The sequence below is a fragment of the Lissotriton vulgaris genome, chromosome 8, assembly GCF_964263255.1.
Source record: "Lissotriton vulgaris chromosome 8, aLisVul1.2, whole genome shotgun sequence".
In the NCBI taxonomy this organism is placed as follows: Eukaryota; Metazoa; Chordata; class Amphibia; order Caudata; family Salamandridae; genus Lissotriton; species Lissotriton vulgaris.
In genome coordinates, this window is record NC_141696.1 from 778,078,843 (window position 1) to 778,094,140 (window position 15,298).

General features: G+C 43.5%; 1 protein-coding gene across 1 annotated transcript in view; it reads left to right on the forward strand.

The window, feature by feature from the left end:
• The first annotated feature begins 7,654 nt into the window (after positions 1-7,654).
• The window catches only part of LOC147697975 (interleukin-18 receptor 1-like), a 543,176-nt gene continuing 535,532 nt past the window's right edge, over positions 7,655-15,298 (forward strand). Inside the window, exon 1 of the mRNA XM_086933381.1 lies at positions 7,655-7,817. Within this exon, the coding sequence (XP_086789507.1) occupies positions 7,760-7,817 (58 nt within the window). The 5' untranslated portion in view covers positions 7,655-7,759. The remainder of the gene's footprint in view (positions 7,818-15,298) is intronic.

The window sequence follows — 15,298 nt, forward strand, 5'->3', positions numbered from 1 at the left end:
CCGAAGGAGTATCTCTGCGCAATAGACCGCTGGGGAACCCGTCCTGGCTTTCCCTGTGAAATGGTCCCTACTGGGTATCTCCAAGGTGAACCCAGGCATCCCCGGCGTATGTGGGGGGCTGTTGTGGAGATGAGGCAAGTTAATACCCAGGGTTGCCGAGTGTGATTCCTGGTTAGAGTAGGCACCGAGGTGAGAATTATCGAGTCCGCTGACGCTGGTCCACGACCCTGCCGCATCGGGAATCAAACCCTGGTCCGGGCCATCCTCTGCTCCCGGGTCTGCCGCCTCTAACCAGTGAGCCACATCACTCCACTCTTTACTAGGGCCAATACTCCATCACTCCCCTCATTGGGAATGAGCCTCCAGAGACTTGTTCCCCAGTCCTCTTCAGAGACACTGTGAATTTCTGTCCCCCAAATCCTCAGAGGACAGGTTGTGGCAGGGCACACCGCCCCATGCCCTAACAGGGAACTTCACTCCTGTGGGCACGATTTCCATCTCCTCCTCAGGCCTTTGCACCTCTCCTTCCTCCTCTTCCTACCCTAAGTCCTCTTCCTCCTCCTCAGGGCTATACTCTTCCTGCTCCTCTGGGGTGGCTGCATCCTTCTCACTAATTCAAAGGCTCAGAGGGCTATCTGGACGTCCACTTAAAGGCATTTTATCCCATGTTCAGCCCTCTCTACTTGCAGAGCCTCTGCTTCTCTACCTTGCCCAGGTAGTTAACGTTGATCAGTTCCATCTCCATTGTACAAAACAAGATGTGAGCCAAGCTTTAACTTTAGCAAAAGGAAAAAATAGCCAAATCAAAACCAAGGAGAATAAAAAAAAACTATTTTTGGTCAAAATATTTTGAGAGATTTGGGGCTTTACTGATATCACTCTGCACAAACACAAGCACTGACTCCCACAACTACCACCAATGTAAGAATGGGGTTATTGGTTGAGGGGGTCGAATTCCTACTAAAGCTACAACCACAATACTTGTCTGGGTGTACCACAAATGTCACTAAATTAACTTGTGCTGAACCCTCTGATAGCTTGGCACAAAGGCAGTCAGGCTTAATTAAGAGTCTACCTGTAAATTATATATGCAGCACACAAACAGTAATAAAGTGAAAACACAACACAAGAAAAATCATAAGGAAACTTAGAACAATTGGATACATTTTAATACATAGAATGACACCAAAACGAATTCAATTCATTCAGTTGTAATGAAGTAATTAATTTTTTCATTTTTGTGTGAATTCTAGTGCCTAAAAGATCAGAGCGCCAACTACAGGTTTCTGATCGGATGAGACTGGGGCAAAGTCAAAAGTTAAGGTCAACCATGGCGGAGTGTTGGTTGGATACAAGGGGTAGACTGGGCCCTGTCTTGGCTTACTTTTGAACATACAAACTTTCTTGAAGAAAAGTCCAGGAGAATGTAGAGACAAGTGAGGCAAGACAGTTAGCTACAACTGAAGAGGAGTCGTCATCATCGTGGAGCCACTAGGTGAAGTCTAGCTAAAGCCGTCGATGATGGGAAAAAGCTGCATGCCAAGGAAGTTGTCATCAATAGGGAGCCTGTCGCTGTTGAGCCCGGTAAAGGATTTTACCTTCAGATTGGACATCTTTTTGGAAGTCCAAAACCTCCAGCGGGATGAAAATTTAACCGAAGAGGGCTCCAAGAGGCTGGATATTGTTGCTGAGAGGTACAATTGAACAGGATTTACTGCTCTGGAGACGAACGTAGTGGGAGCTAACACAAAGTCAGGCAGACCAGAGATGTACCTTTGGTGGATCAGCTGGCATGTCGGTCCCAGTCTTCTATCAGTTCTTTTAGCACTTTTTAGGAAACACTTTTTGAAGACCCAAGTTTTCAGGCTAGGCATGAGAAGTATCTCTACCATCCCTTCCAAGTTTTCAGGACCTTGGGGCACAACTTAGGGAGTTAGGATTCAATCCAACAGAGGCCAAGTGCAGGGTTCAGAGTCTCTGGAGCTTGTCATGTCCCTGTAGCTCACACAGAGGGTGAGTCAAGTAGTTATTGGAGTCACTTCTAGTAGTCCTAGGTTCAATAAGATGGTCCAGTTCTCATTCAAGCAGCAACACAGACTTTTAAGCAGCAGTGCAGTCCTCTGGTAGCTGAAGGGCAGCTCTCTGGAGAACAAAGCAGGCCTCAAGCAGCTGGACAGTCCTCAGGGAACCAGGCAATCCTTCTGAATATTTCCACAGGTCCAGGTGTGTACTGAAGGCGTTTTCTGGACATCCAATTCGTATAATTTGTGCCAGCCTTTGAAGTGGGAGAATTTCCCATGTCTCCTCCACATCTGGTTCTGGAAAGTTCTTCCCTTCTCCTGCCAATGCTCCAGGTAGTCTGGGGTGACAAAAAACAAGTGTCAGGTTCCTTTGTGTTTGCTGGAGGCAAGCCTTTTGAAGTGTAGGTGGGGAAGGGAACAGCTACACCCTCACCCATCATTCTGGATAGATTGTCCATCCTACAATCACCTAGTCCCCTTTTTTTCACTGTCTTGAAAGGATACATGAAGCCCAACAGCAGAGCTATTCACAGGGCACTGGCAGAAGGCACAACATGGTTAAGACAAGATATGACAACTTTCTAAAAATGAAATGTTCTTAATTGTGACATAAAATATGACTTTACCATTACGGAGGATTTTAAAATTTTAAATTCATGTGAGTCCAACCTTGACATTCTTATCTGCTTCCAATCAAAAGTTATTTCAGGAACAAAGGTCCCTAAGCATGAGGATATTTTTTGATAGTACCCGTGGAAAAACAAGAATAATTTCCATAGGAAGTTCCAGTGAATAAGAAAATGTATTATTTATTTCAAAAATAGACTTCAACAGAAAAATATATATAGAAAATACCCTTTCGGGAGTAAATTCCAACACAGGTGTTAAAGCCAGACAAAACAAGACATTTGCAAAGTATACAGGCAAGATAAAAAGTGTGACCAAGAAACATGTACAGCAATAGTGTCAGTAGTTAGAGGAAACTGTACACTTCTGCACCCAAACAAAAGGTTTTTGCAAAATCTAGCAGGTCAGAGTGTGTTGACGGTGTTTCGATCCCATGTAAATATGGGATCATCATCAGGACTGTCAATTATATGCTTGAGACAAGACTAAATAGTATAATACATTAAACACCTGAATTGTATTATTCACATCATGTGTCAATATATGAACATCAACATGCCAGTCAATCATATGCCTGAGAAAATTTTAATAGTACATAAATATATAAACCACCTGAAAATGTAAGGGAAAAAGACAAAGAAAAAGAAATCTTTAACTGATGAATTCCAGTACAAGAATGAAGAGTAAAGACCATATACGGCCCATGCACTGATGTAAAGAAGGGTTTGAGGCTTCTTAGCAGCTTTTTAGAATCCAATTATCTGTGAGTGTCGTGCACCGAACACAATGTATGACAGGGTCATGCGGTTTCATGAAGAGATACCATGCACATAATGTGAAACCGACACATACAGCTATTGTGAAAAAGACCAATGCACAGTAATCTATTGGTGGATGAAGCCTGCTTGCAATTAATGTGACTCATACCCATGTAGGTTGATCTTTATGGCAGATGGCCAGTATGCTGACCTGAAGTAAGTGGAGTCATATAAGGGGAGACTGTCCTGGTATTAGTAAGCCAGTGCTTTAAAGTAAAACAATAATATGATTGACATTGGTTGTGGGGGAACATTTAGATTGTTGGAGTACTGATTGCAAAAGGTCATATATAAACATAACTAAAAATTAACTACTCCAAAAAGGAATAGTAAAATACGGCCATTTAATCCATTAATATTTGTTGAACGACTCCAGCCTGGTTCCATCATATCTCAAGATTAAGAGATCATAGTGTTGAGCCTGCAAAATGGGATATAATAAGGAACCTGTCTCAACCTCAAAAACAGCAAGAACAGTGTCATTGGACTGTAGAATACTGACAAGCAAATTGCCCGATAGGGGATTTTTTCTTCCAGCCAAGCCGCTTAAGGCGGCACATTGCTCGGGTCTATTTGATTAGAGTACTGTAACCGTATGGGGCGCAGAACGCAGTGGCCAGAAAACGGAGTGAATTTCTTACCAGAGTTGAAATGCCAGTTATAGGAAATTAAGCGTCCGCAGGGAAGTGATGCTGCATTGGTGTGAAGCGTGCGTTTACATGTGGAGTAAGAAGAGAGATAGATGAGGTACTACAGGAGCACTCATAGAATAAATACTAGCACAGTGGCCATTTTAGAAAGTGAAAGTGGGCCGCATGGCCAGAGAAGTATCTCATATACAGAAAAAGATGACAAGGAATGTGCATCAGAGAAATAATAAAAAATAAAAGAATACAAAAACTACTCCTAGTTATCTGATTATTAGTAATCTGGAGTAAAATGCATGGGTAAGATCTCAAAGTCATATGAATCATTATTTGTGGGACAATGTGCATTGTCTCAATTCAGTACGTTGCAAAACAGTTTAGCCTGCATCATACCAAGAAAGGCCATAACATCAAGCTGCCATTATATTGGGATTAAAGTATTACCCATTTGGACGAATAGCCTGGAACATAGTGGGTATGCCCTCAGTAGTTAAAAATGTCTAAGGAGAAAGCATATCAAGGGTTTCAAAAGGGAGTTAAATCAATGTGGTCCATTTCTTAAATGTAATAAGGTAACCCAGTGTTTTGCCATGGGAGAGATAGGCCTTACAGTGGTGAAAAACAAATTGAGGTATTTATTTACTACCAAGACATATAACGCTTAAGAACACATGTCCTACGTTTTAAACTCAAAGCACCCTGCCCTATGGCCTTCCTTAGGAGTGACTCATATGTATTACTAAGGAAGGTTTAAGCCTCTTTACATTTTTTACTGCCAGGGTTAGCCTGGTGGTGATGGGTGGTAAAAGACCGCTAAATGCTAACCCATCTGAATTGTGTGGGCTGACAAGCATACTCCCTCTCCCTTGTGAAGGATTATATTTACCACCAATATATAAATCAAACCCTCAGTCATGTAGATGAGATTACAAATTACTTTATTGCTATGCTGTGTTCAATTGGTCTCTTCTCCTCCATCTTGAAGATTACATTCCACAGTTATAGTAAAGAAGGTACTGAAATGTGCCAAATAAGTGGCTGATGAATGCAGTGAGATTGCGTTCTGTGATGTGGCGATCTTGTGACCAGACCCTCAGCTATCCACCATCTTAGGGAAGGGAGTTTAGTATAGTGATTCTCAAAGTACGGCTCAGGGGCCCATGAGCCCTCCTGATCTTTACATGTGACCCCCTGGTCAACAGCCGCACTGAGCTGCAGTTTATTTGACTCAGCACTAACAATCAGAAAAATGTTAAATAAATGGGCAAGCATTTATTTACAAGTTACCTGAAGTTAAAGAAAGGATGTAACTAGGGTGGCCTGCATCACTTTACCTTTAGTTTTACTGACATCTTACAGTTTTAAAGACATCTTGCAACAAATGTGTAAAACTATGATTAAGTCTCTTCAAAAATTCAAAAATCGTATTCCAATAACTTTCTGGCAACAATACAACCCTTGGTGACTTTACAGACCAACGGGCATATTCACAAGGGAATAGCAAAGTTTAGTGTTAAGGAAACATTGCTAACGCCACGCTCTGCCATTCTGAAAACGGAGGGATGTGTAGTATTCACAAGAATGCGGTGCCATAGTGCAATGGTGTCTGCTATGTAGGGAATGATTGTTTAGGTGCACGAAGGTGTCCCTCCCTGCACATAAACAATCCATAATGGTGAATTGTACCTTCTATATGTGGTGTAGTGTGCAGCACACATAAGTTGCAAATCGTCATTTTTTTTAAATGATTGGTTATGTGTAGGAACATCTTCCTGCATACGAACAATCATTCCTGGCAATTTGTTGTTTCTATGTGTGCTGCACAATGCAGCATACATAGAAACAGCAAAAACAAGGAGAAAGTAAGCATTTCTCCTTTTTTTGCCATGTTAAGAACGGGCTTTCCCTGGTCTTAATTTTGGCACTGCCTCCTATTTATGAAACCCTTCCAAATAGGGGTGCAGCACACAATCAATGAGAACGCTCACCCCAACACCTATTGCAGTCCCCTTTCACGCTATGTGTAGTGTGAAAGGGGGCCTTGTTTACAATGCGGCGTTAAGGGACGTTAAGAACGCCGCCTTGTAAATTCGGCGAAGGGTTTATCGCCACAGGAGGTCATAGAAAGTTTTGTTCCTGTGGCAATAGGTGCTTGTCAATATGCTCCCAAATTGTTTGGCCTCTGGGAAAATGTTTGCGAGTACCTATGGTTTAGTAATAAAAAGAAAGTGAGGGCTTGAAATAGGACTGGCCAAAAGTTGTGACTTCATTAGACTGGAGGTACCACCTGGTCAATTATTGTTCTGGAGCAAGTAATATATCTCATCAAGATGAAGCAATATCACTGCTTGTTGGATTTCTGTATTAGTATTTTGCTGCCAATCCCATTGTAGAAAAAAACATTTTGCTGCGGGTAATATAGTTGATGATGATGACGATAACTAGCGTATCATATTTCATCCATTCTGTGGCTTTCTGATCTTCATAATAAGAACAGTTCCTCAAATAACTGCCTATTTTAGGTTGTAAATTAATTTTAAGTATACAATGGGCCATGTGTATCAAGCAAAATTGCATTCGCAAACGCCAGAATTCTGCGAATTTCGTTGCTTGCGAATGCAATTTTGCCAAATGGTATGTATTAAGGCAATATAAGAAATCACAAAATTTGCGATTCCTTATTTTGCAATTGCATTTAAGGAATCACAAATTTTGCGATTCCTTAAATGCAATGTAAGAAGCACCAAAAAAGGGCAATTTGGCCTTAAGGAATTGCAAATTACCGCCAACTTCAAGTTGGTGGTAATTTGTGACTTCTTTGAAAAATGCACTTTTTTGCATTTTTCAAAGTGCAATATGAAGCACATACATGCCCTTAGGGCATGTATGTACGCCACATGTGCACCCATGCTTATTTCAGGGGTGCATCAGGGTGTTCTTTTGACACCCCTGCACCCTTGAAATTATTCTCAATTTGCGATTCTCAAATTGCGAATCGCAAATTGAGAATGAATTCCCATTCATTCCTACGGGCCTCCTGGCCTATAGGAATGAATGGGAAAGTATTTCTTAATTGCGATTTGCAATTTGCTAATCGCAATTAAGGAATATTAAGAAATCGCTAAAAAATTGTGATTTTTTACATACATCCCTATTTGCAATTCTCAAATAGCTGTTTCTAAAAAATCGCTATTTGAGAATCGCAAATCAGGATGTTAATACATATGGCCCCAAGTCTTTCCCTCTGTGGGAATTTTTACACACGATGATTACGTCTACTGAAGTGACAGAAGGTTCATACCCTTTTTTTGTTCAAGAAAATTTGCATTGTATTCTCTAACCTACCTTTTTCAGAAGTCCTTTTTACTTATCCTTTCTTCGGCTGTAACAAATATTTTAAGGCGGACTTCCTCTGCAGCATTAGACACAATTAACTGTCAGCATCGCGTCTTTTGTGTGGTAGACCATTTTTCCTAGACCCTTTTTTAGGTCTTCCTCTGAGCATTGTCGATTCATGTCATCACCCACAAATTCCGCTCGCACTAGGAAACAGACTACTTGTAGAATATGAACAAAAGGTAACAGTGACCACACACCGTCTCATTTCTTTGTCTTTTTTTGAAGAGATACAGACGTGTGTCAGGAAATGAAAACAGCAAGTCTGGTTGTTTTTTTGCTCACGTTTCTCAGAGGACCCTTGACAGGTGAGTGATTTTATATACTTAAACATAACAATTAATTCATTATTATGTAAGTACTATATGTCGATATTTAGCTTTTTCGTGGTGGACCATTCTGTGTCTGAGCAAAAATCACAAATTTCTGGTCTTAAAGTGCAAGTGACCACATATCACCCGTCATGATTCCGCAAAATAACTAGTAAGTTATTACAACAAACTCTACTTTTTAATTGGCTAATATTAGTGTGAAAATGTATACTTTTTCATCTGTCTACATTTGCTTCTAGTTCAAAACGAATTAAGTATATTGCGATCTTTGTACGCAACATTAGAAAAGAGGAAGACGTAAATAAAAAAATGCTGTTGCAAGGATAAGCTGCTTTTAAAGGAGAAATGTAAAAAACTTGTGTCCCACTTCCCCATTATAAATTTGGTGGAGTTGTATTGTATCCCTGGGCCCTGGGATGGTCTCGTCTCCACCGCATTATAAATGGCTCACAATTCCTACTCTCGAATTTAACAGGTAGGATTTTACTGGGTGGAAAATATGGCTGGTAAATTTGCACGAGACTTTGGCAGCAAGTACAACCCAGCCCTGCAAACCATCTCCTACGCAGAAGGCGGGAGCAGAGAACAGTAACAGCTTTGTCATAAGTGGTGTCAGGGCGCCATCTTACTTACTTTCTGACCTTTTTTAACTATACTAATAGTCACTGATAAATTCTTATTGGCTATTAGTATAATTTAAAAAACGCCAGTTCTCGGGGCAGTGGCCTAACTAAACTTGAGGGCCCCCCTGCAAAGTACATAGAGGGCCCCCTGCGGACTCTCTCAGGAGTGCTCAAGCCCAGGTAATTTTCTGAGGGGACCCCCTGCGGCTCAGCCCCCCCCGCGACTCAGCCCCCCCCCCTGCACTGGGTGGATTACGGGGGCCCTTATTATGCCACTGTCTCGATGTTATAGCAGCAGTGTCCAGAACAGGGTGAAGTACAGGTACCTGCACTAGCGATCAAACAGATGTTCCTGGGCTTGCAATGACACAGACCTGGCCTCATGGGCTTGATGCACTAAGGTGTGCCCACATTTATGACTCACTGCAGTGTCACTTGTGAAGGTAGCTCCAGGTGCACAAGGGTCGAGCCCTATGAAGCCTGAGGCTCAGGTCCGGACTGCCCATAATGGGCACCGGGCAATCCCCCGGCGCGCGGCACGGGTTGGGGCTGGTTTTGGGCCCCTTGGGGCCGTTTTTGTTACAGGGCCGTTTTTGCAGCATAGCTGCAAAATCGTCCATGTACCAAAATCGGCCGAAAACCGACCTGGGCAAAGAGCTTGGCGGCACCTCCCCCCCCTCCCCCTCTCCGAGTGGGGAGGGGGGGCCAGCTGAGCACTTTGCCAGGGCCGGTTGTGGTTCCCAGTCCGGCCCTGCTGAGGCTACATGTCAATCAGACTGTAACCTCACCCTCTCTCATCTTCCTTAGGTGTGGGTTGGGGTCAGGAGTCTCATGGATCCAAACTCTGATGAGTTAGGAAAGGGTAGGGAGAAAACCAATAAGATGCAGGCGGCTACCTAAAAGTTGGTGCCTGGGAACTGCATCAGCATGCTTTTTTGCACTGAACAGGATCAAAATTTCAGACTCCTGCTTTAGTACTCAAAGCTGTGTTCCTGCCTTGAGAGTTCATAGAACACCGGGAGAGTCAGCTAAGGTAGATAAAAAGCAAAACTCTGAAATGCTGTGAGTATGCTTGCAGGTGAGGAAGCGTTTGTGTCTGTGTGTGCAAGCATATGTATATCAGATTGTGTGTGCATGTGTGTGTATATATTTGAGCTTGTTTTTGTATGGGAGAGAAATTGAGTGATGGATAAGTAAATGACAATGAATGAAACTAAGTGTAACTGCGAGTGAGAATGAATGAGTCCAATTGATTAAGAATAAGTGAGAGAGATTATGAGAAAATAAAAGTCTCTCTTCCCCTTCGTGGCCAAAGTCACAGAGAAGATCGTGAACCCCCAGCTGACTAACTTCATCGAAGAGAACGCCATACTCGACCTTTCCAAATCTGGATTCTGCAGCAACCACAGCACCGAGACCTCCCTCCTCCCGCCACAGACGACATGTTATGTTATGTTATTGGCATTTGTAATGCGCACTGCTACTTAAGAGTGTCCCAACACAGCAAACCAAAAAGCAACATACAACTGAGCAAAGTCCAGCTTAATTAAACAGTAGAGTCTTTAGATGCTTCTTGAACAACCGGAAGTCTTGAGTGTTCCAAAGTTCGAAAGGAAGAGCATTCCAGGCTACGGTGGCAAGAGAGAGAGCTGCCCATGTGCGAGAGAGACAAAAGCGGGGAATCACAACTAAACGTTGAGCTGCAGAGCGCAGGTGTCTTTTGGGGTCGTAAAAGCTAAAACGGCTTCTAAGATAGGGCGGCCCGTTCCATGTAGCACTCCATTCGTGAGAGTGAGGGCCAGAAACAAGACACAACTGGCCACAGGGAGCCAGTGAAGGACCCTAAGATGTTGTTTCATACTAGATCTCCTGGAAATGCCAAGCAAAACTCTTGCAGCCGCATTTTGTATTGTTTGTAGTTTTTTAAGTTGGTAGCCCTGCAAGCCAATGGAGAGTGCATTGGCATAGTCAATGCACAACAGGATAAGGGCTCGTGTCACCATCTCCTTTGCAGATCTAGGCAGCAGAGACAAAAACTTTCGGAGAGATTTCAGTATGCCGAAGCATATACCAGCAAGCCACTTTATCTGAGGGGAGGACCAATGGTCCTCGCTGAGCCACACCCCCAGATTCTTCACTGGATTGCCTATGGATTTTGGCATCGGGTACTCTGTAGGCCAAATTGACTCCCTACAATGTGGGGAGAATGAGCCATACAGTAAACTCTACGACTTGTCCTTGTTGCACTTCAGCTGTGAAAGTGCAAGCCATTTGAAAACGGCGGAGAGGCAGTTCTTAGCTTGGTCTGGAGACAAGTTGTTTTTCTTCCAAGTGAAGAGAAGCTTAGTATCATCTGCATCCGCATACTCCTCGAACAAAGCCACACCCCGGCCCTCATTCTACTAGACCTCTCAGCAGCGTTTGACACCGTCTCCCACCGTACTCTCACAGCAAGACTCCACGGCGCCGGCATACTGGGAGCCGCCCTCAACTGTATTCTTTCCTTCCTCATCAGCAGAACCCAAAGGATCAAACTCCTGCCCTTCCTCTCCAAACCCACAGAGATCAACTGCGGAGTACCCCAAGGATCTTCACTCAGTCTCATGCTCTTCAACATCTACATGGCCCTCCTCGCTGCCATCGTCAGACAGCTCAGACTCAGCATAGTATCCTATGCCGATGACACTTAGTTTATCCTCTCCCTCACAATGGAACCTGATGCCAACAAACTCAGCGTCCAGGAAGAAATGAAATATGTTGCATCCTGGATGAGCATGGCACCCAAGGAAACATCCTGGCTTTTGTATACTAAACCCATCCTTTGCATATGGAGTACCTATGTCAACCGGTTGATGTTGGTATGGTATACAGGAGGATAACCATGGCATATGGGAGTCGGGTAACCATGACAAAATGACAGCCTTGACATATTAAAGGTAATCTTTGATATAGGGGTTATCTATGGTATATGGACTGCATCAATTGTAAAATTCTGCCTCTGGCTTATCTTAGCGAAATCTTGGCATAATGCAGGGCATTTGTGGCCTGTGGGGGACACCTAGGAAAAAATGCTGGTCTTGGCATACTGACAATAATATTTAACCTATGGGTGTATTTTGAAACATTTTGAGATAAAACTGCATCAGGCTTCAAAGGCACATCATTGAAATACTTGAATAATAAATAGTGCACTTTTACAGCCTAATCATGAGCAATTTTTGTGAAGACCTGCTTTAAAGTGCACCACTTGACCCAAATGTTATCTGTGATAGAACCCCCTGAACCATCATAGAAGAAGGATGGTTCGTCGCACCACTTTCAAAGATCACTTGAGGCCATTGTCACACTGGTCTCATGTCACACCAGCCTCCATTGCTCTAAGCACCCTTCTGCTCTCCTGCCCCCCCCCCCACCATGCACAGGCCCCCATACCACTCCTGTTGTCACATGCTTAGAGAAGGGGTATACTTGAACATCTTCTCAATGGAATATGGAATGGATGGAATACTGAATTTGACATGGGCCTGTTTGGTTATTCCCTATGCTGCGGGGGAATAACTTATTACTGCACTATACTGGTGAGGGGTGAATATATGACGTTACAATGCAAACAATTACAATGCATGCCTTTACAACGTGGTTTTATATCGCAACTACCATTACATCGTATGATTTTACAACGCATGGCATTACAACGCATTTTTGAAAACTACCATTACAATGCATACCATTAAAATGCATACCATTACAACGCATACCATTATAATGCATGATACTTTTAGGGTAACAGTGGGGTAAGTGTAGAATAGTGTAGAGGTAAAAATTACTATTCCCACTTAAGTGAGTGCAACAGTAGGGTTTGTGTTGGATAGTGTAGGGGCAAAAATTACTATTCCTATTCCAGTGAGGGCAACAGTAGGGAAAGTGTTGGATAGTGTAGGGGTGAATGTTACTAATCCCAAGTACCCCAAAACCCATACCCACCCTAACACTAAAATAATCTCCATTACTTATCTTATAATGCATTGTAATGGCATGCCTTGTAATGGCATGCCTTGTAATGGTATGCGTTGTAATGGCATGTGCTGTAGGGACATGCGCTGTAAGGACTGTGTTGTAATCGCATGCGATGAAAAGGCAGTTGCATTGTAACAGCTGCGTTGTAAAGGTAGAGTTTTGTAATGACTGCATTGTAATGGTTGTTTCCCTTGAGGGGTTTGCTGCATGGTACCAATATTTACGGATGCAGCGTTTCCATCATGCCAGTACTGTATAACTCATAATCGAGTCCAGGGAGTGGCACTGTTCCATTGCATGCCATGTGCACTATTCTAAAAGTATTATGTTGTTCTTTTCACTGTTTATATTTCATCTGAATATAGTATATGTGTTCTTAACCCTTTAATTGCTGCCGACGGCCAACGGTCGTCACGAGCGCTACCTCCCCAGTGCTGCGCACGACCGTTGGCCGTCGGGTCAGCATTCGTTCTCCGAACGTTCAGCACTGGCCGCTGAACGTTCGACGCTGGGAACGGGTTCATTTCAGCCTAATATTTTTTATGTGCATAACATGGTTTTTAGTTGCTAATGTGTAATTCTACAGGGAGCAGCATTACATAAACTCGTCGTCGAGTGTTTTTTAATAACCCACCAAATATTTATACAACTATAACTTACTTATGTCACAGCTTATTGCCTTTTTCAAATCGTGAATTTCATACGAACTCCTCATTCTTATTCTCTTGATCAGCATTGACAAAGATACATTTCAAAATTGTGCTTCCGCAAACAGTGTCGTCAAGTTTGAAAAAAGGCCAGGAGAGTGTGAGTTGAAGTGTGGATGTTGTCGGGCGCTGAAACCTCTTCGCCTTTGAACGGACATGGATATGAAGTTCCACTTTCTATCCCCTGACTTATACAAGTCCACTGCTGCACGACAGTGGCAGTGACAGACCCCCTGCATATTACAGAGACCCAGCCATAACATTTTGCACAGGGATATCGCTTTTGAAATTCTGAAATGTGGCAGCACAAATCTACAACATATAAGGCCACCTGTATGAAAGAGTTTTGCATTCTCAAACAGTGTGATTCAGTAAAATCGTCTGTTTGCGAGTGCAAAATAGCCTTTCATGATGTATGAAAGGCTTTGTAGTCGCCATTTTTCGGTAATCAAAAAAATTTGGATAACCTAAAATTGCGAATACAAATAGGGAATCACAAATTGTGATTCCTCCATCTCATGAATGAAGCATTTTCTAAATGCAAACTGTGTATTTAGGAAAATGCAATTACCATTTATTTCAAGTCGATGGTAACCATGTGCAAACTTTGTAAAATGCACAAAACTGCGTTTTTCAAACTGCCATTCAGCGCACACATGCCGTTAGGGCATGTGTGTGCTTACATGTGAAACACACAAGATGATGGATGGAATGTTGCACATTGGCAAAACATTCACCCCCAGTCACAGATCTGGGTTTAATCCATCGTTATTTTGCTCATCACGCCACCCCAGTTCAGAAATGGCGATATGGAAATCAGACTTGACCCTGTGCATCATGGGAACAGTCCAGCACGAACTGCCAAGCCATGTCTTCCTTGGACCGGAATCAAGCATCCTAGGACCGGTTTCTGGCTATCAGCCGTCATCAGCCAGGATAACTTGACTCCAGTGGCGTAGTGAGCACAAGACCCATGTCTGGGCATACCCTTCCCACATAGGGCGAACAGCAAAACACACAAGATTATGGACAGAATGTTGCACATTGGCAAAACATTCCCCCCAGTTACAGATCTGGGTTTAATCCATCGTTATTTTGCTCACCATGCCACCCCAGTTCAGACATGGCGATATGCAAATCAGACTTGACCCTGTGCCTCATGGGAACAGTCCAGCCCGAAGTGAACTGGGGTGGTGGAGTGAGCTAAAGAATGATGATGGATTAAACCCAGATCAGTTGACTGGGGGTGAGTGTTTGATTTGCTCAAATGCTCCGTCCATCATCCCGTTTGGTATTGCTTTGTACGTCCTGAGTTGGCAGGATATACCCAAACGTGGGTCCCTTGCTCACTTTGCCACTGGATTCAACCTAGCCTGGCTGATGGCGGCTGATTAGCCAGAAACGGGTCCCATGATGCTTAATTCCGGTCCAGGGAAGACATGGCTTGGCAGTTCGGACTGGACTGTTCCCATGAGGCAGAGGGTCAGACTGATTTGCATATGTCCATGTCTGAACTGGGGTGGTGGAGTGAGCTAAAGAATGATGATGGATAAAACCCAGATCAGTTGACTGGGGGTGAGTGTTTGATTTGCTCAAACGCTCCATCCATCATCCCCTTTGGTATCGCTTTGTTCGCCCTGAGTTGGCAGGGTATGCCCAGACCTGGGTCCCTTGCTCACTCTCCCACTGGATTCAAGATAGCCTGTCTGATGAGGGTTATGAGCCCAAACCGGTCCCAGGATGCTTGTTTCCAGTCCAGGCAAGACATGGCTTGGCAATTCGGGCTGGACTGTTCCCATGAGGCACAGGGTCAGACTGATTTGCATATGGCCATGTCTGAACTGGGGTGGTGGAGTGAGCTAAAGAATGATGATGGATTAAACCCAGATCAGTTGACTGGGGGTGAGTGTTTGATTTGCTCACACGCTCCGTCCATCATCCCGTTTGGTATTGCTTTGTACGTCCTGAGTTGGCAGGATATACCCAAAAGTGGGTCCCTTGCTCACTTTGCCACTGGATTCAACCTAGCCTGGCTGATGGCGGCTGATTAGCCAGAAACGGGTCCCATGATGCTTAATTCCGGTCCAGGGAAGACATGGCTTGGCAGTTC